General features: G+C 32.9%; 1 protein-coding gene across 1 annotated transcript in view; it reads right to left on the reverse strand.

Annotated features, from left to right (window-relative positions):
• Window positions 1-824: 824 nt before the first annotated feature.
• Window positions 825-25,731, reverse strand: part of LOC143233315 (G-protein-signaling modulator 2-like) — a 62,414-nt gene continuing 37,507 nt past the window's right edge. Inside the window, exons 9-13 of the mRNA XM_076469446.1 lie at window positions 20,765-20,823; window positions 17,597-17,737; window positions 16,171-16,330; window positions 4,594-4,835; window positions 825-2,449 (exon numbers count right to left, since the gene is read on the reverse strand). Coding sequence (XP_076325561.1) covers window positions 2,123-2,449; window positions 4,594-4,835; window positions 16,171-16,330; window positions 17,597-17,737; window positions 20,765-20,823 — 929 coding nt within the window. The 3' untranslated portion in view covers window positions 825-2,122. The remainder of the gene's footprint in view (window positions 2,450-4,593; window positions 4,836-16,170; window positions 16,331-17,596; window positions 17,738-20,764; window positions 20,824-25,731) is intronic.

Consider the following 25,731-nt stretch of genomic DNA (forward strand, 5'->3'; position numbering starts at 1 on the left):
TCATTTTTAAGAGGCAAGTACAAGTAAAAGGTATCAACACTAAATCACATATACTTTCTTTGCTGAGAACCATACACAAGTTTTCTTGTAACAGTAAACAATTATAATTATAAAATTATCAGCTAATCCTTTTTATTAAGCTAGAGTACATTCTAAATCTTGATTTGATATGAAGAGTTTGATTGTTTGCATTACTTTATTTGATTGATAAATATGTGATTATTATTCATCTTGTGTATAAATTTTGTTGACAGATATTGATCTTGATTTTGTGTGAACTAGTTTGAAGTTATACAGTGATGTATTTTTACCGATATCCTTTATCATTTTGGCAAATAAGATCTTTTATTCATTCATTACAAAGTGCTGATTCAGGATATTCTCTTATTAGTTAGTCCAGAAGTTTTCAAATTTTTTTGTGGGAGTCCTTTGAAAATATTTCAGGATGTGACCTCATCAACACACGCACACACACTTTACTGTATATCTTCTACAACATCTGTTATTGAAATAACTTTCCACAACAGCCTTGTGACCTTTTTTTTTTGGTTGAAACTCCAAATTTGAGAAATGCTGAATTGGCTAAATTTCAACCTTGACTACTCAACATTCACTACTTTTTATTTTGCAAAAGAAACAAAAACATTTATTATGATAAAACACCTGCAGCTTATATTTGAAATTACAACACCGAAATAGAAAAATCTGGGAAGGTCACAAAATAATTTAATCAAAGGTACTGAGAGCTCTATAGATTTCAAGTACTCCTACATTTTATACTGATTAAAAATATTTTATAACATGATTGACAAATAACACTAATATGCTATACATTAACCAACATACATACTTTATTAATAAAACTATACGATAATCTTTCACAAACAAGTCTATACAACACACAGGAGCACATATATTGATATAACAAGATTACCTTATAACCACACATTTAATGTGAAGAAATTATTCAACAGTATTAGTGATAATGTAGTTCTTTAATGAATACAACTGGATAACACATCTTGAAATTTACATGCTCTTACCTTGAATCTACCTCATTAACAATTAGAGGTTTCCTCAAGAGGACACTACACATAATTAAAAACACACACTGTATAGATGTTTGAATTTAAGAAACACTGAGCCTCTGTTAAACAATGTTACAATTATTACAAAAAAACTGATTAATGCTCATGAGATGTTCTCTTACCATTTCATATGCTGAATCAAACAAAATCACTCATGTTTTAACAGAAAATAAAACTATGAATACAACTCTGTTTCAGAGCTAGCAATGAATTATATTACTGTCGAACGGGTTACACTTCACAGCCCTTTTAATGCTTTCAATGAGTATACTTATGTTAAATATTGTGCTACAAATGCGTTTCGTCAAAATCAGATGTTTTCATCTGATTAATTTGTTTAATGAACTTAAAATTCTTTACATCAGTGTTTTCTACTATGCTCAAGCATAATTTCTGAATGATCTCTTAATTTAACTAACATTACATAAGCCTTAAACCAATGTTTTCCTTAACTCTCAAATTGTTAAAATGATACTCTGCCAATACATTTCAATCTCCCTAATGGTTCAGGACTAAAAAAGGAAAAATTCTTTAATTAAAATATAAAAGGTTTCCAACAAATTAGTCTCTTCCAAAATAATTATCTACATGTACTTATGTGACATTTTTACTTTTGTGTTTGTTCTGATACTTCAAAAACTAACTTTTCACTCTGCCACCCTACATAGTGCTCACACAGTATGGCTGTAACAAAATGTAATCATACTGCATCTTGCCAAACATGCAAGAATACCAAATACATAATACTTTTAAAAACAATGTATTCCTTTTCCCTTTTTACTTGCATCTTCAAGTCTTGAAATGTAATGAATACATATATCCAATGTATCAACTAAAAGTTTTTTTTTGTCTTACATTTAGGGTTGCTGAACAACACTGTTACAAAAACCAACATTCAGTGGAGAGTGCAGCAAGGTACAGCCATGATTATAGTTTACATATAACACTACAACATATATTTTCTTGTAACAAGGGCTGTTCTGCATACATGATCAATCACCTCAGACTTACTCTCCTAGCAGATATGCTTGCCCTCAGTGCTTCCCTGCCTTGGTAGAACGAGAGCCACGGAGCCCATGCCTAAGACTGGATTTCAGAAGATTGCCTGAGCGGGATGAGCTGCAGCTACTTTTACTACTGGCATCCATTTCACTGTTAGACTTAGAAGGAAGTGCTGATCTCTGGTCATCAATACGTCCTGCCTGGAAGCGCAAGATGAGACTGAAAAAGTCATCATCTGGTACTGTGGGTGCATGTTGTGGTGTTGGTAAGTCACTTGGAACTGTTCCTGAACCCAACATCCTAGCAGGTTGAGATGTAATATTTGGCATACTACTCCTTTGGTCTTCAATTCTTGTGGACTATCAAGTTAAAAATACAAAAACTAAATGTTCAACATATTTTTAGATAGAAATTTAAATATTTGTATTAAAAAATCCATAAATCAGTGATATAAGTGGTTTAAAAACTCTGATAAGTATCAGCCATTTGCTTGATTTTCAAAGTTCATCAAATAGACAGATAAATAATATATTTTTCCATTAAGTTTGTCACTTGCTTAAATTTCAGGCTTTACCTGATCACAAAATAACTTGTATCTGACTGATCAGTCCTGTCTGTCACCTGTTAAATGCCAAAGTTTCAGCAATGTTCAAATTACAACCTGTATTTGTTTCCCAAGTTCAGTTGTCCAATTTTGACATGTCACTATATCAAAGTTTTCTTCGTTAGAAGAAACCTGAAGTCACTAAGCAAAACAACACAAAAATATTGCCCTTAAACCTCAATCTAAGCAAATATAAATTTTTACCACTATTCCATCTGCTGGAATGATGTAAATATTTTTTCCCAGTTTTAACTCATATAAAAAACATAGTCTCAATTCTTTTGAAGACATCATCTTGTATATGATTTAAAAAAAACCCCACAAAAACAGTAATAATACAACTTGGCATGACAGACAAATGAAAAGCACAGCACTCTAGTCAATACTCAATAGCATACAGTCAAATTACTGTATCCAACTTATGCTAATTGTAGTCACTCTTCAACTAAGCAAAAGTCAGCCATTTCATACGAAATGACCTAATAACAAATTTTTCATAATAAGAGTAAAATCTTCCAAACTAATTACAAATTGGAACTTTTTTTAATGGTAAGCTTTAAGCAGATTTAAAAACCATAGAATTATCTGTTTTGCTTTTGTTCTGCTAAATTATACCCAGTAGTAACTATAACCATTTTTAGACTAGAGAGATAGCATCTCCATTCATACTTATCCAAACTGCAGAAAACTTAGAAAAAGCTTTTTAAATAGTACTTAGTTTCTGTTTTTGTTTTTTTTAATCATATAATTTTGTTTAACATTTCAATAATTTTTATCTTGTGAAATTTTCAAAATACTTACTTTTGCTGTCATTTTTAGAATATATTTTATTTTGTTACTGAGCAGAAAGTTTTTTTTCAAAATACAGCGAGTTTCAACTTTTTTAATATTAATTTACATGTTTGTTTTGATATTGTATTTTGCTGATTGAAGACGCGTGCTTTGTTTTGTCTTATTTGATACTTGTTTTTACAGTGTTAGAACAAAAGCTATGCCAACTAAGAAGACCAGGAACCACATTTCAGATATTTTCAGATACGTCCAAGCATAGCATATTTAATCATTTTAAGTATAAAGTTAATATACTTTTTTCTAAGAAGGTTCCTTGAAACAACATTAAAATGACAATACCCGACATTTATTAAATGTTTATCATTAGTAAAGTTGTATGGTTATAAATAAAATCATTAAAATAAAAACATGAACTAGATCCTGAAATGAAAATAAAACCTCCTGCATCCCTCATACAATTATACATGATTGGTTAAAAACAAAAACAAAAAAATACATGTTTAGTACTTCTCTTATTCAATGGGTTAAATGGAATTTGTTTAATAATTAATATGAGATAATTATACTTAAGTAACATGTTTTGTGAGAAAATATGTTTCTTTAGTTAAAGTATAAAGATCTTTTAAAAATGAGACTTCACATTTATTTTCTTATTTGGACATTATTACATAGATGGATTACAAAATGTATTATTCCCTGCCTACTAATGAGCAATGTAAAGTAGGATACAGTTTTATTAAACAATGAAAACAAGTTTTCAGTCTAATAAAAATAGAACCCCCAGAAGTTTAACAGAAGATCAAATTATAAATGAAACTTTGCTTGAAAGCTAACATTTAATTCGACTATTGTTCAATTGCTGGGCTTCACAACCCTGTTGATCATGTTTCAGCTGTTGTCTTTAAGTCTTGGGTAATTAAGATGGTATACTGATTACAATACATTTAACATTTGGAATTACAGTTTTCCTTATTGTAAAGCACTTTTATTTTAATCAGAAATGTGTTTTACTTATGAATATGCATGATAAAGTAATGTAATTAAATATAGGAAAAGCTGGACATTTACTATATAAAGTAATTAAATTTTAAGATATTATACACTTACTTGACACCTCATCAACATATCAAAGAAGTCATCATCTGGCAAGGCTGCAGTATCTACAGACATTCTGTGTAAAAGATGATGGCCCAGGGAGTTATTGTTATTGTTAATGTGGTTCCTGGTACTAAAACTTCTTGAAACTCCTAGTCCAGGGAGAGTTGGTAAGCTTGCTCTCTGTTCATCCATTCTCCTACTCTGCATTCCCGCAATCAGGTCAAAGAGATCTTCTCTTATATTTTGACCTTCTAAAGAAATATGGAAGAAAAGAAAGAAAACGGGTAAATCAAGCACATTGCTGATATGATTTTTAAAAATGACAATAATTTTGATCAACTGTTTGTATTTTATGTGAGATAGTTAAATTGTATCCTTGTCTAAAGAGTTAATTAAAATAAGTAAATCATTTAATGAGATTCTTGAATTTTATCTTATAGAAACACTAAGTCTAAATGTATATAGAAGGTAAACAATACGGAAATGCTACTCTATCATGGTGAAAATAAACTGTAGAGTACAGTCGTGTTGATAGTGTACAGTATGATTGGTTGTCATCCAACAGGAGATGTATACAAGACACTGAAGAGGTTACGTGAAAGTGGCAATTTTGATAATGGAAATGGTAAAGGTAGAAAACTAAAATATTCCAAACACAGTATTAAATATGTCACAGCATGATTTTAAAGAGATAAACAATGGTTAAATACAAATCTTTTCAATTATCTTACTATAAATATAGATGTGATTTTTTATCTCAAGAGATGTAATATACATTAGCACAGAGATCTTAGTACTTATGCAGCAGCTCAAAAAATGATGCTGAAAAGAGAACCCAAATGGATTAAAATGGACCACAAACAGAGGGAAATTCAAAGCTGCATGCATGTACTATTTAAAAATTAATTACAAGTTCAAGTTGTTCAGGAACAATCAATGACAGAAAAAAATAATATATTGAATTTAATAAACCTACAGTAAAGCATGATGGGGAATTAAGTACAGGTTTGGGGCTGAACCTAGTCTACTGGCAACAGTAACTTCCACAAAATGGATGGCATCCTGAATGATATTAAATACAGACAGATTGTTATTCATTATTTTATTCTCTTGGGGACATCCTTCATCTTTAAAAAAATGATTCTAAGCATAGAGCAGATGCAGTGAATTATCATATTAACAGTAAAAAAATCAATGGAATACAAACATGGTTTGACTTAAAAAATCTTGTGACTTGAAAATTCTTAACACTGCAGAGCTGATACAAAAATGGAGGTCATAAAGCAATTGAACAATCATACAGAGATAAAGTATGTGAGAGCAAATAAATAAGGTGTAATGTTCTATATAAAAGAATTAGCTCAATACACATTAAAAATACTAGTTCACTGTACAAGTTATTTTTTTGTTCTATTTTGCTGTAATAATGTTTTGTTGCATAAATATCAGCTTCTGATCAAAATTAAAAATCCACTAAGTAATAAACACAGCTAATTTAATGTGCTGTTTTATGTTCTATCTTAATGATTAAAATGAATGTGTTTTTCACCAGTCTGGTACCTATTCTGTTAGTAATATTTTTAGTAAATTCATCATCTATTTCCCATCATTGTTGATTGTGATTCCTGTACATGTACCATTTGTGTATTTCCATAATGATTCCATTATCATACATGTGAGTGCACATGTAAATATATCAAGAAATACATTACACAGCAACACTTAGCACCTTCCACATTATTCCTCATCAGATCTTGCAGATACTGTTGCTTTCTTTTTCCCATATTAACACATTGGATAAGTTTCTGTTGCAACTGTGTTTATTATAATTCCAAAGTTACTAAATGTTATCTTGATAACATTCAGCAAACCTTTTGAAAATACTACAAACTTGTAATGCATAAAAATCTCATTTTTAATAAAGATTTATCTGTGAACCTTCAGAGTCAGTTTCACTCAGATTACAATATTCGAAGTTCAAAGTAATTTTCATGTTAAAAATTAAATTTTCACATTTCATTTGCGTAACCTCAAAAACATCCTAAATGAATATCAAAAGTTAATATTTTATCTGTTATTTTCTATACTTTAACACTAATTATAGCAAAATTTGCAATAATACAACCTGGGTCCATTTAGCTCTATTGTTTTACAACTACACTTAGACCCTCTCAGAGTACCTCAAAAGCCATTTATCAATCCAGGAAAATCTCTGTGTAAATAAATGATCAATTAAACACATGCCAAGGTCATACTACACAATCACACCTTGTAACAAGTACATCCATATAACTGAGTAATTTTTTATTTAATTCTTTTCCATTTTGCTTCTAATTTGTTTTTAATTTTATGCATTTTTTATGGAAAATTAAGTGAAACATATACATAAAAACAAGAAACTATTGGAAGTTGAAACCTCACAAGTCTTTTTGTTTTTGTACAATGTTAGTGTTGCAAAATTAATTTTTTTTAAAATTCCAAATATGCAATTCAAAATGCAAAATATTATCATGCACACAAAACAAAGTTTTAAGACCATTGTAATTTAGCTGGCTTTCTAACTAACCTATAAAATAATTTTAAAATTCCCATTACCTGGTTGAGACAAACCCTACAAAAGCAAACACAATAGAAACCTATATCATATATATCCAAACATGGCATGTGAATGAATAAGTGTCATAAGGAGTTTAGTAAAGCAAAAGCAAAATCTTTTCATTCTAGTTTTATAAATAACCCATTAACAAACATCAGAGAATTACTGATTCTTGAAAGATGGGAGGTGCACAGCATCTGAGTTTGACTTTCTTCTTTACACTTCAAGTAAAGCAAGAAGCTTGGAGGCTATAAATGTACATTATGGCTTAACAATATTTAAAGTTTAAGTACGTAAGTTATGCCAAACTTAAAAGATCATATGAGTAGAAGGAAAATCTTAGGTTCGTAATTCAGTGAATGGAGTGTTGTTATATATAGAAATGAAAATTGTAAATTTATCTAAACATTTCCTTTACAGATTAACAAAGTAAACCCTACATAATATTAAAACTTTGAATTATAAAGTTCAATTTGATTTCATGTTTACTGGCAGTCACTGATAATAGTTAATTAATTAAATTTTAAATATAATTATAAAAAACATGACAAACTTTGAATCTTCACACAAAATTAGTATAACACAACAAAAAAGAACGCATATCAGGAGTTTAGAGTATTAAGTGAAAATAGCTATTATTCTAATAAAATATGACACGAGAAGCTGAAATGATTTTGTGATGAACTGATAAATGATTCATATAAATTATATATTTGAACTTTACAAGTTCCAAATTATTAGTACAAAAGTCCCATTCACTATGGATCCGTTTTTTGTACTAAAACCATAATTCAGTCAAATAAGAAAAGAAGTTATATCTTCAAAAACATCATGAGATTGTCAAAATCCTTTACAAAAACTAAAGGAAGTGTAGAATATACACACTTTATATAACATATTAGCAAAAACGATTTTTTTGAAGAAAGATAATACTGATGCAATTAAAAATGTATACTGTTCACCTTTACATATTTATATCCTTAATTTATACCACTGGATTACTAAGATGAAAACTATTTTTGTGTGATCTCATTCAAAATTAGATAAAACAAAACCAGCATAAAATTTTATATTGTAAACCTAAAAACACATACACACACACTTGCACACAAGTTTCACATTTTCTCTAATTGCATATTGTTACTACCATTGAAACAATGCTGTGTTTCTAAAAATGTTCTATAGGTGGTGTTTCTCTACAGCAATTTATAAAGAATGAAATTCATCACAATCTTTTGACACAACAATTAGTAAAAGTTTCAACAATTTCTTAAACAACCTAGCAAACAAAAAGTAAACAAATATGTTACTAAAGGTTACAAAAAATACATTTATGGGTTCAGATGCAGGTATGCTTTAATCAGAACTAATATTTTCTTGCATGCTTACTGATAGATATTTATTTAAATTTACAAATAGTATTAAGGTGTTTTGTTTCATTTATGAGTGGTCTTATCTTATTAAAAACCTCATAGTGAAGGATTAGTTTTAAAGTTCATACTTCAAGTGCACAGCAGTTAGGCTCAGCTCATTTCACTGCCTTCCCCCCACCCACTTAATCTTAACATACACCATACTGTATTATCAATTAAATCATGGAAATGAGTCTATGATTGAAGACAGACTGCTTATTTTAAAATTATCTGAATAACTTGGTTCTTACAGTTGAATACTCAGCACAGTGTTCATATCTAGCTTAAGACCCTATTGTGCAGGATATGAAGTGCAAATACCATAATAAATAACTTTTGGAAGATCTTAGAATTACTTGTACAAGTTTCTCAAAATGTCTAACTGTCCCCCAAAAAATAAGCACATCATAAAGAAATGAAATTGCAATACAAAGAAAATCAAAACACTGTAAAATAATGGGTTGATTGATTGATTTAGTGTTTATGGCACAAAGCAGCGAGGCTATCTGTGCCAGACATTCGGTAAAAATGTAAAAAACAAATAAAAATAAATAAATAAATGTAGTAATAAACATAAATGGAAATGAAGGTAAAACAAAAAAGTATAAAACCAATGTTGACACCTAGTCTACAATGTTAAGATAGAAGGCAGAGTATAAGAAGTTGTAAGGTATTTACTCTAGCAAAAAGGTAATGATCATAACCCGCCAGGAAGACTAACAGGTAAGTTCAAGAACCACCGTCAGTCACCTGAAGTTGGCCTTTCCAGTCCTGGTTCCGGGTTATGTGTCATAACAGCTATTATCAAAATGTAAAAGAATAAAAGTTTTAAAAGACACTCCGCAAAATCGTAATAATGAGTAGCCAAATGTCCAGTAAAAAGATAAAGTCAAGTAAATGGAGTAAATTTTGTAAAAGTAAATGAAGGTAAAAACAAAACAGCAATTAAAACAGAAAATGGTGTAAAAACCAATGGTGACATCCAGTCTTCAAAGTTGTAAAATATTTACTCTAGCAAAATGGTAATGATCATAACCCGCCAGGAAGACTAACAGGTAAGTTCAAGAACCACCGTCAGTCACCTGAAGTTGGCCTTTCCAGTCCTGGTTCTGGGTTATGTGTCATAACAGCTATTATCAAAATGTAAAAGAATAAAAGTTTTAAAAGACACTCCGCAAAATCGTAATAATGAGTAGCCAAATGTCCAGTAAAAAGATAAAGTCAAGTAAATGGAGTAAAATTTGTAAAAGTAATTGAAGATAAAAGCAAAACGGCAATTAAAACAGAAAATGGTGTAAAAACCAATGCTGACATCCAGTCAACAAAGTTATAAAGAACTACCTGTAGCAGAATGGTAATGATCGTAACCCACCAGGAAGACTAACAGGTAAGTATAAAAACCACCGTCAGTCACCTGAAGTTGGTCTTTCCAGTCCTGGTTCCAGGTTATGAGTCAATATGGCCAGTACTAAAAAGTTAAGTAGTAAAAGTGTGAAATGATATGCAGCAAAAGTATAATAAAAACTCGCCAGGATGACTAACGAGTAGTTCAAATGGATAGTTCAAACAGGAGCGTTAGTCACCTGAAGTTGGCCTTTCCAGTCCTGGTGTCGAGTTATTTAATGTTCTGGCCATTGTCCAATGTCAAATTGAAGGAGAGAGATTAAAACTGTAAAAAAGGAACCACAATTAAAAAGGTGTAATGAATAAATATGCAACACTTAAATGAGATTAAAAAGGTTAATGGCCATTAAAAAATAAAAAACATTATCAAGGTGGACAGAGTCACCATCACCAATAACTCTGTCCAATGTTACAGATTGATCCTGGGAAAAAATATGTTTAAAATATTGCCGTCGTTGAGAATTGTAACGATGGCAAGAAAGTAAAATATGGCTGATAGTGATTTGAGTGTTACACAAACTACACATTGGTGCATTAGTTCCAGATAAAAGAAAATGATGAGTTAAAAAACTGTGACCAATGCGTAGCCTAGTGAGAACAACTTCCTCCTTCCGAACTTTACGGAAGCTAGATGGCCAAATTCCAATTTTGGGTTTGATTTGAAAAAGTTTGTTGTCACGTTGTTCATTCCAAGTGGACTGCCAGCTGGCACGAAGCCGAGCCTTGAAGACAACACCATAGTCCATGTACGGAATAGGCATAGGAGTGATGGTGCTGAAGCAGACATATTTAGATGCCATGTCTGCAAGCTCATTCCTGCGAATACCAACATGGCCTGGTATCCAGAAAAACTGGTTTGAAGTAGCTGCTAATGAGAAATGGGCCAGTCGGTTTCGAATATAAGCGAGAATAGGATGTGAGCTAACGTGTAGCGATTCCAAGGCAAGTATAGAACTAAGCGAATCAGTATAAATAGTGCAGTTGGAGTACTGCTCAGCTGCAATATGATCCAGGGCAAGAGATATGGCATACAGTTCAGCAGTGAACACAGAAGCTGTAGAAGGGATTCTGCGCGCAACTACTGGCCCATAGCAAACCATAGCAGAGCCCACTGAATTACCTGATTTGGAACCATCTGTATAAAGGGGAACTGAATGATTGTTTGAAAGATATTCATTGAATAAAAGACGGTACTTCCAATCTTGAGTATCTGCCTTTTTTAGGTGACTGAAAGACAGGTCACATTTGGGGGCTGTAATAAGCCATGGTGGGATGGGCCGACCTGTGGAATCTGCAATGTGTTCCAAGGACAGACCCAATTCGTCCAATTGCTCCCGGATGCGAAAGCCAAACGGAGCAATGACAGATCGTCTGTTCTGAAAAAGTACTGCCTACCGAGGAAGGAAAACACATTTCCAGGTGGGATGCTTTGGTAAGGAATGAAGTTTCGAAGTATATTGTAAAGATAGTTGCAAACGGCGAAGGTGTAGAGAAGGTTCATGAGATTCAATGTATATACTTTGAACTGGAGAGGTACGAAAAGCCCCAGTGCAGAGTCAAAGTCCTTGGTGATGAACGGGATCCAGCATCTTTAAGGCCGAGGGTCTGGCAGATCCATAGACCATTGATCCATAATCGAGTTTCGATCTAATAAGAGCACGATATACCTTTAACATTGAACAGCGATCTGCCCCCCAACTGGTAGAAGAGAGAACACGGAGGATGTTCAGTGCTCTTGTGCATTTGACCCGAAGCTGCTTTAAGTGTGGTATAAAGGTCAGTTTACGATCAAAGATAAGTCCCAAGAACTTGGTCTCCGGGACCACTAGCAGCAAAACTTCACCGATATGAAGTTCAGGATCAGGGTGGATACCCCATCGACGGCAAAAGTGCAGGCATACAGTTTTGGAGAGAGAGAAATTAAAGCCGTTCGCCAGAGTCCATTTCCATACACAATTGAGGGCGGTTTGTAGTTGCCGCTCAATATATCTCATGTTTGATGACTGACATGAGATGTGAAAGTCGTCGACATACAGCCCATTTGCAACAGTGAGAGGGAGTTGTTCAGTGATGGCATTTATCTTTATACTGAAGAGTGTAACACTCAATACACAGCCTTAAGGGACTCCAAGTTCCTGTACAAAAGAACGAGAAAGTGTCGAACCCACACGAACATGGAATCTCCTGTCCATAAAAAAATTTTTAATAAACATGGGTAGATGGCCACGTAACCCATATGTATGGAGGTCTCGCAAAAAGCCATACCTCCATGTTGTGTCGTAAGCCTTCTCTATGTCAAAGAATATTGATACAAGATGTTGGCGGTTGAGAAAGGCTTCTCTGATAGATGTTTCAAGATGAATTAGGTGGTCTGTGGTGGAGTGCTGTCGACGGAACCCACACTGGGTGGGCGAGAGGAGGTTGTTTGATTCAAGGAACCAAACAAGACGAGCATTAACCATCCTTTCTAATGTCTTACAGAGACAGCTCATCAAAGCAATTGGACGGTAGATTGAAGGAATCTTGGGATCTTTCCCTGGCTTAGAGAAAGGTAAAATAATAGCCTGGCCAGGCATCAGGAAAACATTCTCCTGCCAGATCCGGTTGAAAACAATCAGAAGGACATCAAGAGAAGCAGGAGATAGATGGTGCAGCATGTCATAATGAATATCATCAGGTCCAACAGACGTACTGGCAGACCGATGAAGGGCCATTTTTAGTTCCACCAGGGTAAAGGGACAATTATAGTCAAAGAAACAGTCAGTTCAAAAGGAAAGAGGTGATCGCTCTGCCCGAGTCTTGATGGCCAGGAAGGTGGAGGAACAAGCAGAAGTGCTAGATACCCGCAAAAGCTTTCACCTAGAGTGTTAGCGATGTTCGAACATCAGTCACCTCCTGACCATCAGAGAGTAAGATCGAGAGAGGGATAGAATTGTAGTGTCCATTAACCTTTCGAATCCTGTCCCATATGATCTTGGAACTGGTGGTAGAAGATATACTGGTTGTGAATTTAATCCAAGATTCCTTCTGGCTGTGACATCTTACCCAGCTAGCATGTGCACAGGCCCGTTGGAAAGCAACCCGGTTTGAAAGTGTGGGATATCTACGAAAAGTATCCCAGGCCCGCTTTTGAGCCTTCCTTGCTAAGTGGGAAGCAAGATTCCACCACGGACGAGGATATTGTGGAAAACGTGTCGAGGTTTTAGGAATACACTGAGCAGCTGCATGTGTAATACAGTCAGTTACCGCTGCTACTCAGTCGTCTATTGATGGCTGATTTACGATGGCAGGATCAAGTTCTGCGAGAGCAGTGAAAGTGGACCAGTCTGCCTGATCCAGCTTCCACCGGGGCACGCAGGTAGGGTGGCATCGACCACGGCCAATCTCTCTCAAAAGGATCAGAAAATGATCACTGCCTAGTGGATTACTGTTAACCCTCCATGAAAAATGGGAGAATAATGAAGGGGAGCAAACTGAGAGATCAATAGTGGTAAAGGACTGACTAGGTGCATGAAAGTAAGTGGAAGAACCAGTATTGAAAAGAGAAAGATTGTGATCAGAGAGCATCCGCTCTACAGATCGGCCCCTCCCATCAATAATAGCACTTCCCCAGAGGGGATGATGTCCATTAAAATCTCCTAGGATTAGAAATGGAGATGGCAATTGTTCAACAAGAGCATCAAGATCTGATTGATCATATGTCTTTCCAGGGGACAGGTACAGAGAACAAACAGTGATGGTATGACCCAAGGAAACACGGATGGCTACAGCCTCCAAGGGTGTGTTGAGTGACAAAGACAGGGTGGGCACGTGTTGATCAACCAACAGTGCCACCCCTCCATGTACTCGACCATCACACAACCTGTCATTTCTGTACAGAGAAACCTGCCGAATGGAGACAGTATCAGCAGTTTTGAGAAATGTTTCTTGTAAAGAAAGACAAACAGGATGGTAGGAAGCAATCAGCGTTTTGATATCATCCAGATTAGAATGTAAACCTCGACAGTTCCATTGTATCAAGGTGGCCATTTTTAAGAACGGGTAGGTGAAGTGGCTGGAGAACCCTTTGGTTTACGACCATGTCTTTTTTCTTTACTGTCTTTAGTCGGAGGAGGTCTATCAACCTCCATGGATCCTGCTCTGTGTCGGGTGGGCAGGTTTTTGTTATTGGAAGGGGAATCCAGTGACTGAGGACGCGAACGAATAATTGTTTTGTCTCTTGTGGTGGGAGAAAAAGATGTATCAGAAGAAACGCCTGTATTTGAAACTGAAAGACGTGGATCTTGAGGTTTGTTGGAAGGTATGGGAGGAACAGAGATAGGTGTGGAAGTCGATTCATCAACCTTTTTAACCACGGAGGTCAAAAGGCTTTTCATTTGTTTTGAAAACGATTCTCTTGGAGGCACAGAGAGATCTGTCTGCACTCCCACTGTAGTTGTGGAATGAAGTGCAGCAGCATATGTCCGAGATGGAGTTGTGGACAGCAATTTCCGAGCCTCAGGATAACTAACGTTATGTGTCGTTTTCAAGCGCTGCACCTCTTTTCCTCCAACCATTTTAGGCAAGAATGAAAGTAAGAGGGGTGAGAACCATTGCAGTTTACGCAATGTGGGTTCATGTCACAGTCATAGGCATCGTGGTCCTTGCCTCCACAACGAGCACATGTCAGGGAACCACGACAGGATGTCTTTGAGTGGCGAATCTCTGACATTGGAAACATCAAGAGGGTTTGGTATGTATGGCGAACCTTGCAAATGAGATAACCTGCCTTGATGGTGGCAGGTGCATGTGGTGAAGTAAATGTTAAACGAGGGTATTTGTTGGCAGTGTAATTCCATCTTTGCAGTGGAGATGCCTCACTGCAGAAACTCCTTGAGTGGAGAGACCAGCGAGAATCTCTGACTCTGGAACGTTCTTCAAATCCCTCTCAACAATAACTCCTCGTGAAGAATTCAAGGTAGCATGGGGTGTAACCTCAATAGGTATATCCCCAATTGCCTTTGAATTCAAGAGGAGTTCACTGTGTTGGGATGTGGATGTTTCAACCAATATGTCACCAGATCAAAGTTTCTTTACTGATTTTGGAGAGCCAGCAAGTCCCTCTAGTCCCTTTTGAATAAAAAAAGGGGACATTTGCCCTAAAGGTTTTCGAAAGAGAATGTAATATAAGAAAATGAGGTGCGTGTGTTACTGATGTTGAAGATTGCTGTTCTGAGTATTCAAGACATGGTCGCTCACCCATTGACTGTTTTTTTACAATTTTATTTAAATTTTTTAGAGGATCCATAGGAAAAAGAAAAAATTTCGATACCCACTGACCCCACCCACCATGGAGCCCTACAAGGGGACGCACTACAAAGTCACGCAAGGACAATGCAGCAACGCCAGGGTTTCATGAGCACTATACCCAAACACCAGCATCAGGCACAATGTCGACAACACCCGTTGAGAACTTCCAACACTGGTACTTGGTTGACTCTAGCCCAAGTGGACCAGCCGATTGACCCAAGGGGGGCCACCCAAAGGCCGCCCGTCTACAGGAATTCGAGGACAAAGTGGTGTGTTAGGGTTGGACCCCTCAACCACCAGGATCCTCTCCTCCCCTTCACGGGTCGCCACGCACGGCAAACACGTGGGTGGATGTTTAGATCCCAGAGAAGGTAACCAGATAGAACAGAACCTTCCCTGGGAGGTCCCCTCACCACGTACAGGAATCTACACCGAGGGGTAAAATAATGGGATTAAGCCATTCACTACAAAGAGTACATTGAGAAATATATTTAACTGTATGCATTAGCAACAGCATTAAACAATAATAAGGTGAATTATAATAGGCTACACTTCGAGTACTAGATTATGCCACCTAGGAAACCCGAATAGTTTTCACTGGTTGTAAACTATTTTTATATATTTCAAGGCTAAGATGTTTTAGTCTCGACTCCTAGAGAAGTTTAACACAATTTATGAGCCATCATTCCCAGAAAAAACGTTAAAATATAATAATTATAGTAAGTAAGATTACTGGAGGAACATTCCAATAAATCATCTCGGAATTCCTTGGATGTAGACAAGAATATACCTTGGGAGCAAGGATACTTACTTCAACTATAATAATAAACATAATAATGCAAGGTTTTGACAACAGATTTAACAAAACAAACCTTGATCTTCATTTTCTGACTGTACAGATGAGTAAGGTACTGGTGCTACAAGTTCCATTTCTTGTATTTTGTTCTAAGAGTGTTTTGGAACATCGCTGATCATCCATTCTCTTACTTTGGAACCGACTCAGCATATCAAAAAAAGATTCCTCATCAAAAGAGCTGCTGACAACCTGAAAACAGCCAAGAATGAATCCCAACTACATTAAACAAATATATATGCATCACATTAATAAGTCATAACTATGTTTTACTTTCAAACTATAGGTGTTCAATTAGATAAACAAAAACAAAAAACATTACATTACAGACAGGATTATTAAAATAACAATTTTATAATTTCTTGTTCTGAACCACATTCCTTTAACCATTGCCATTATATGCTTAAAATTCTTTGGAATATTTTGTTCCTTGGATAACTATCTGTAATTGCTCTCCTGTTTTATTATTATATCTAGTGAGTTGAAAAATGACTTTTGACTTTCTCTGAATTTAAAATAATCCATGACCTCTACAAAAAATAAAGCTGATCTATAAATTTTACTACTTTTCTCATTTACTGAATTACTTTTTGCTATTCACTGATGTGGAACACTACTACACTAAATGTTTTTATTCTTAGCACTTTTGAGGGTGTTACAACTCAACAGAATTCTTAACTATCCAAAAGCTAATATCATTTTTAATATGTTTTTAAATCTCTTCTACCTAAGAGAACTTCAAGCTATCTTCTGATTCAAAGAACTCTGTCAGTATGCAACTTTCTACTTTTATAGGAAAAATTTCTTTTAACCGTTTATGTATATTTCCTATATTTTTAAAGAGATTTTATTCCTCATTTTTCCATTTAATATAAACAAGTAACAGTCTATCACTGTACCAACTAAAACAACCCACTTAATATTTTCTATTTGTTCTGATCTTTTCTTAAAAAGATGTTTTGCATCTATCTGTTTCTCAAAAATCCTGTAAAAGGTGTGCAATTTTATTGATTAATAAAGCTGATTTTAATTTTTCCTTAAAAGAAGGTAATTTCTGGTTATCATATGATTCACTATATTCCTTTTAAGAGCCATGATGTTATCAAACAAACATAAATAAAAAAACATTTCTAGTATTCCTTACCACCACCAACAACCCTTTTTTTCTTATTTTACAAGATCACTCTTTATATTTATGAATATATCAAATATTAAAATTGGTAGTTATTACAATTTCTTACATTCTCTTTATAAAAAGATTTTTGGGTACCTTCTAACTCAAAAGAATCCTGTCAATATCTGTGATTCTATCAAGAATTAAAGTCAATTTAACTTTATCTTCTTCCAGTGTTTTTCTTTTATCAGAAAAAGAGTATGGTATTTCTTGTCTCAATGACATCTTGAATGAATTATTAACTTTAGCAACTACTATAACTGTTTTTATTCTGTTTTTCTTACCTTTTCTTTAGAAGATGACTTCTGGGTTTCTTCTGATTCAGAAGAATCATGACTAGATCTACAACCCTCCTCATGGGGGAAGTTGGTTGCAGGTGTGTCTGCATGTGTTCCCATATTTTCTTTATTTTCAGCATTCTGAACCTTAAGTAAATGAATAATAAAATTACCCTAGTCTATTCATTTTACAACATCTAAGAATTATGCTGTATATTACTTAAAGTATCATTAAAAAGAGTAATCTATACTTATGCCACCCAAGTAAGACCACAGATTAGGCACAATATAGTATTTATATTAGTCAAAACTTATAAGAAAACAATACATGTCTATGAAAGTTATTAGATGATCAATAAAAATAAGTAGATTACAAATTCCCTTGGCTAATTACAATAGGGTGAAACAAGTTAAAAACAACTAGATCAAAGAAAAGGGAGGACAAAAAAAAAGCTTTCATAATTATTAACAAAGCTTAATCATTAAATATTTATAATGACAGACAAGTTAGTTGGCTTATCCATCCAATGTACACACACAGTATTACATAATGCTTGTCAGATGCAACATACAAAAATATTAAGATCAGAGTCTGAGGCCAAGCGAGTGATTTCAGACAATAAACAATCACTTGCTTTGCTGATACTTATGTGCATTAGCATCACAATCAAATGTGGTCAGGTTTATTTTATAGCTGCTTGAGACATGCAATGGTTAAGTAGATATGCTATAGAAGTACACATGAATGATATCACACCTTCAAACAGAGATCCTACATGGTTATTGTATCAAAATGTTTACCTAGCTCACATTAATGGCTTTTACCATTATCTTTATGTTCTGGGTTCTCACCAGCTACAAGACCCCATACTTTGCTTACCATGACTGAGACACAACCTTTTCTGAATAGTGCTCGTGCTCCAAGTTGATGTATAGTTTTTTTATTCAAATTCCATTAAGTACAAAGGATATTCCCATCTTCAAAATTCTAAATGCCCAAATCTAAACATTTTTGAGTATAAATATAATTTTGTGTGTGAAAAACTGTTACATATCCCTTTCAAAAGAGATCAAGTTAGGGTGGCATTATAATACCTATAACACACCAAACGATATACAAATGTAACTCTGATACATTCCACTACTACTTAACACTGGCTGTGGTGATCATGTGACTTACTGATTCCTCTGTAAAAGTTCATGATAAGAGACATTTAATTCATTATGGGATTGCTAAAGCAAAATATCTAATGACACTCATGGCAATAATTTACTGGCCAAACAAGACAAAAAGAAAGTGCTGTTATCAGTGAAATTAATTTCTATCTATCTCTGTTACTTTTAAAATGACAATCTAATTCATTAATACAATGGAAACTCAATCCACACACATTTCCAATACTGCCTCAATTATCATGAAGATCCTACCAACACAGTTATAAAAAAAGTTCTTAACCTTAACATAAAAAACATCTTACACCCAGACTATTTAACACTTTTGATCCCATATATTCACAGAAAAATACTTGATTAACAAAAAGTTGTTTTTGTCTATAAGATTTGTAATATTTACTGAAAGCTTGCCAAATTTTGTGAAGGTATGTGAAATAAATTTAGAATAATGGTACTTATTAATTCTTCAGCATGGTCTCATAAGTCTGTATGCATAGTTATTATTTCAGTAGTTAGAAGAAACCTCAGCCAACTAAATAGTTTTTTTGATTACAGACTGATATATATTAAAAAGAAAGCATTTCATCATGTTAAAAACTTAAAATGAATATTAAAAAAACAAGAGATGATGACTATCACGAATATTGCAACGTTCATTTACCAAACTAAAATTACACTATATTTGAGAAAATATGCTTGTTTGATTCAAAAAAACAAATAAACAGTGATATAATTTAGAAAATACCAAATATGAACAGATCTGTATACTCATACACAAAACTTGTATAACTGATACTCAAATTTTGTAATTTTTGTAATATTTTCCAAAAACATTCAAGTATTAATACTATTCTACATTAATAGCTATTAATTAACTGACCTCCTGTGGGTTAGTTCATTAATGGTTTTTCACAATTTATTACTACTTAAAACCTATGGTAGATATTCTTTTTATGCTATTTCTATTATGTGATATGAAACATTCAACTATTTGGCTGACAAATAGTTACTAATACTCAACCAAACTCAATATTCATTCAAACTCCAAATCAGAGTATTATTAAACCAAGAAATATAGAATGAAAATTTCACATAAGTGTGAGTGTGTATGCATATATTATTTCAAATTGTCATTTGTATGATAGTTGATTCATTTACAGGCAGAAAATTTCAATTTTTGCTCCTGTATTTGATATGCTAGTTATTTACACAAGATTTCAATATGCAACAATTTGTTCATTGTTAAATTTTGTGCAAAACTACTTAAAGACACTCTGCGGTAGTCATCCTTAGTTCTGAAGTGTCAGCCTCACCTACCACCAATTTATGGAATACTCTAATTAAATAATTCATTTTACTATCATTCTTATAATGTACCCATAGTCTTGAAATGTGAAGGACTATTTGATGTGGTAACAAGATATGAACTGATGGAAAATTTTATACATAAAATATAATCTCATCTACATATCAATCAACCTAAATAAATCCAATTTGTTTTTCCACAAGTACTATCCCAAAAAAATAAGCTTGAAAAAAACAACTCAGTGTATGTTATTAATAATACATTGTCATTGTCTTGTAATAGCACTAAAACCAATGCATATGTTCAAATAAAGCTGAAATTATGAAAAATAAAATAAAAACAAAACTGAATTGAATAAACTTAATGAAACAATTTGCATCAAACTATTTACAAAAAAATGTAAAACTAATTAAGGTTGCCTAAAACAATGTGAAGTTTCACAATTTTTAGAATTATCTTTATATATGAAAAAAGACAAAGTAGTTGATTTAAGTTCTGTAAACAAATAAATTATTATATCAAACTACATCTCATGTCCCAGAAGTTTCCATAATTTTAATATTTCTACAGAGATAATTACATGGACGAGAAAATATTTTCTTAAGTGTTGTTTTTATAAAACCTGCTACACAAACACTTTGAGTTTACAGATAATTGTTACTTTATCTACAGTAGTATCAAGAATTCACATTTACCTCATCAGATGCAAGAAGATCCACATTTTCTATGCTAACACTACAAACTCTTGTCTTTGCTGTGAATAGGAGAAAAATATTGTGGTACAAGTTAATACATGAAAAGATGTTCTGTAATTAAAATAATACATTACTTCACATACACAAAGAAAAAAAAACATCTTGGTGATCAAAATATAAGTTTGATATACTATTTGTTATTCACTTACAAAACTAACCAAAGAAATAGGCTACCCAGATATATCTTCTATATTTCTATATTTAAAGTTAACTGCTGTGATGCTTAGCATTACCTACAGTAGGCTGTGATAAGAGTTTTAGTGCAATTTAAATAATAGCAATAAATCAAAAACATAATTTTGACAATTTCTTATTTAACACTCCTACGAAAAGTGGGGCCTAATAGGCCCCAGAGCAACTTGAAAGGTTATTAGTATTAGGCTAATAATTTTGTATTTAAATGAAATTGCCATTTAAATCCATTAATGAATAGATTAACGAGATTCCCACTGTCCCTATCTACTATCTAGCGAAACCACAGCCAGGGGAACGGGCTTGGAGAAATCAGGACTAGAAACGTCTTTTCGTAGGAGTGTTAAGATACACACGCGAACTTAAATATTCAGAAAAAATTTGTGAAACTATCATTTTATTCAAAAATTTAAAAAAATCAATTAAAACATTTATTTATCAATATATACACAGAACATGATGAATACAGCAACATTTTTTTGAAGCATGGATCCAAACAAAGTCTGAATTATTCTGGACTCTTCATAATTATAAAGTGATTTTTTGTATTTTCTCATTTCACTACATTACCTACACCTTTTTTGCATTGCTTTACTGCTTGGACCAATTCACTATTTCTTAGGTAAATGTTCAATATCTTTAGCTTTTGGTGATTCATTTGCAACGAGAGATGTTAAAAATTATTTCATTACTACCAGATGAATACTATACAATATAATTTTGTTCCCAGAATACTGATTACATAAATAAAAGAAATTTAGCAGAGTCAATTGTATTATAATATTACAAATTTTCTTACATCGATTTATGGAACAAGGATAACAACTTAGCTTATCTGTCAGTTCCTCTTACATACTCGTATACATGTGGATGTATGAAGTATGAAACCTATACTTAATGTTCACAGTTATGCAGTATGCTGCTGTCAAAGTATATTTTAAGCAATGGTGACGAACATCAATTTATAAGGAATGCACACACGCATCCTTAGTAGTGACCATTTTAAATGGTTTACAAAAACCTCATAATTATCCTTGTTATTTATATTACTTTCTGGATTTCCTACTGGTACATTGTAAAAAAAAGTAATCAACCAAGTCACATTGTTTACTGTCTTTATTATTTTCTCTCCCCCCCAAACTTAGTCATCAAAGTCAACTAACTGACTTCATATTTACATTCTCTGAAAAAAAACATTTTAACTTGTTATCAGGCTTCATAAACTATTTTTTCCTTGTAAAATAAAAAACTTAAGTACCTTTTGTAACCACACACATTTTAATTTCCAGGATAAAAAAGAATAATGTCATGCTACAATCCATAAGCATGAGAAACCATTAGGCCTAAAATTTGTGATAAGAATCACAAACTATGTTTTTTTTCATTACATTCCTTTGCATTGGTTCATACTGGCTTTCAGCATTTAAACCATTAAATTGGAAAATAATGATACTGATATATCATGTAAGTGTTTGGGTTGAAAATACAGATATTTAAAAGTAGTGCATCATACTGCTTAACATACAAATGTCAAGAGCTTGTGCAGTAATGTATGAAATTAATGAAATAAATCACTGTGAAAACACAATGCTAAAATAAACAAATTCATTTTGTATACTAGTAACATTTTGAGCAACTTCTCTTCATCATAATTGGTATGATAGTATAATGCCTTTTAAAAGCAAAATTTTATTAAAGACTCTGGAATGGATAAGCTAATTTTATACTGTTATAATGGTTTCATTGTACTGCATTTATCTATCAATTATGTGCATACCAAATCTTCTGAAAACCTTAACATTTCTAAAGCTTTAAAGTGTTAAGCTTTTGTGCTGCTGAACACTTATAAACAATGAAAGGTTTATTCACTTATCACTCACCCATTGCAAAAATAGTGTGCATACTTTTCCATAAGTATTATTCAAATAGGCCTAAAATTTGTAATAAAAATTACACAAATTGCTGTTTTTTTTTTAAACTCCAAAGAATTTTAGCATTGTATTACATGTTCATGTCTTTATGACAAAAGTAAGCCTCAAGTGCTATACTTTTAAATACACAGTTACTCAAAAGCTTTGTAATCATTCAAGGGAATCTTGTTTCAATGTTAGCTAAAAAAAGGGTGTATTAACATAAGGAAGTTATGGACTGAAGAACCTACAGATAGGTCAAAATGCACATCACAATCTTTCACAGTTATATCAAATATTTAAGTATATTACTTTATTACATATGTATATGAATACATGTGGTAACAAAATGTAATTAAAAAATCAAGTATAAGTTTTAATATAATGAATGATTTTTAAAAATCCTCAACATCCCTTATATGAGAATTAACTTTCATTCTCTAGGTCTTCCACTTCTCTAATTTCATTAGTGCTCTTCTGGAAAGCATAAGGACCTTCAGGTTCAATTTTTAAAGCCTTCAATCCTATTTGTTTACGAGGTCATAAACTCAAAAATCAGAGCCCCTTGACATGTCCAGCTTCCTTATTAACATAAGGAAGTTATGGACTGAAGAACCTACAGATAGGTCAAAATGCACATCACAATCTTTCACAGTTATATCAAATATTTAAGTATATTACTTTATTACATATGTATATGAATACATGTGGTAACAAAATGTAATTAAAAAATCAAGTATAAGTTTTAATATAATGAATGATTTTTAAAAATCCTCAACATCCCTTATATGAGAATTAACTTTCATTCTCTAGGTCTTCCACTTCTCTAATTTCATTAGTGCTCTTCTGGAAAGCATAAGGACCTTCAGGTTCAATTTTTAAAGCCTTCAATCCTATTTGTTTACGAGGTCATAAACTCAACAATCAGAGCCCCTTGACATGTCCAGCTGTTGCATCCTTTCTTTCACAAACTGCCAATAATTCCAACACCTTATGCTGGATTAAATCCAATAGAAAGGTAAAGTTTTAATCTATAGAGTGTCATATAATGTTATATTGTTTTCAGTACAGAGTATTATCAACTCCACCTTCAGTTTTGAATGTTTAGAAGATGTTTTTCAGATTAAGCAACAAAGGAAATTATTTAAAGCCTCTTTTTTTTAGTTAGAAAGCCATTTAAATTATAATAGTTATAGGATACTGTTTGTTTTATGTATTATTATTCAGGTGTTATTACATGCACTATTTAACCAAGTAAAAACTACTTACTATTACTGATAATAATAAAATAGGTCAAATGTTAGTACTATATTTGTTGTTTTTCATATATATTTGTTATTTACTGTTGTAAAAGTAAACTTATTTGATTATGTAAAGCACAAAAATGAAAAAAATATATTCTCACAAGCAGCACATTCAATTTATCACTCAAAACAGACATGCATTAGCTGACTGATTTTTCACTTTGTGTGTTAGAATTAATAGTTAGACATAGTTCAAAGGGCAATAAAACAATAAAGTAAAAACAGATTTAGACTATCACAAGCCTTAAACTATTTTGGGTAAAACACAGTAATTTTCTGTTACAGTCTGCAGTCATTTTAAAAATTAAAAAATGATAAATTATATTTATTTCATGTTTTTTCACAGTGCTTAAAAGGTTGATCAAGTTTGTAAAAAAGTTACGAGAGAGAAAATAACAAGTAAAATACATTTGTTTTATTTAGGAGGTTTTAGAAATTAAACAAATGAAATAAGAGGATATTCAGATGAAGAAATGTATTTTTAATCTTAACATAAAAACACTTTTGCACATTGAACAGTCAACACTCTGACTCCATATATTCAAATAAGTCAGGGTGATTGGCTTCTGAAACAGGTTGCCTTTGAATATGGAAGATGCAGTTAAATTTGAAGTAAGCAAGATAACTGTTTAAACAATAAGGGTTGGCTCTGAGGAGTTCTTTTTTGAGAGATCAGTTTAATTTAATGCTCAGGACAGTCAAGATGGATCAAAAGTTGCTCATTGTCCTTTAGTGTTATGTTATTCTACAAGTAACATTAAACTTAAAGTCAAATATGTTAAAAATAACATCAGTTCAATTAAAACTTTAGATAATTATACCTATCTTATAAAATTTGAAAATCTTGAGAGAGTGAATAAGGATAAAACTACAATATTTGTTTATGTCAAAGCTACTAAGGCTATATGCCACCATATTTAATTTTGAATTGTTGACCAGCTGAGTAGGATTGACCATTATATTATGATGCCTCCACAGCTGAAAGAGTGAATGTTTGGTCAAGGCTGTCGATCCTATGGCTTTAGGATTACAGTCATGTGAAAAAGTTAGGACACCCTATGAAAGCCTGTATATTTCTGTAACATTTTTGGATATATAGATATTTTATCTCAATTTTAACAATACTGAGAGATTATAGGAATATAACTAAACAATTAAAACTGAAGAAAAGACTTATTAAGATCTTCTGTAAATGTAATTCTACAAAAATGCATATTCTAACTGAGGAAAAAGTTAGGACACCCTACCCCCTAATAACAAGTATTACCCCCTTTGGCTGAAATAACTGCAGTGAGACGCTTCTTGTAGCCATCTACCAGTCTCTGACATCGGTCTGAAGAAAGTTTGCCCCACTCCTCAATGCATAATTCTTTCAGCTGTAAGATGTTTGAGAGGTTTCTTGCATGTACAGCCTGTTTCAAGCCACCCCACAGCATCTCAATGGTATTAAGATCCTGGGTTTGACTCTCCATTTCTTAATTTTCAGCCAGTCCTTGATGGA

This window comes from Tachypleus tridentatus, chromosome 1, assembly GCF_004210375.1.
Source record: "Tachypleus tridentatus isolate NWPU-2018 chromosome 1, ASM421037v1, whole genome shotgun sequence".
Lineage (NCBI taxonomy): Eukaryota > Metazoa > Arthropoda > Merostomata > Xiphosura > Limulidae > Tachypleus > Tachypleus tridentatus.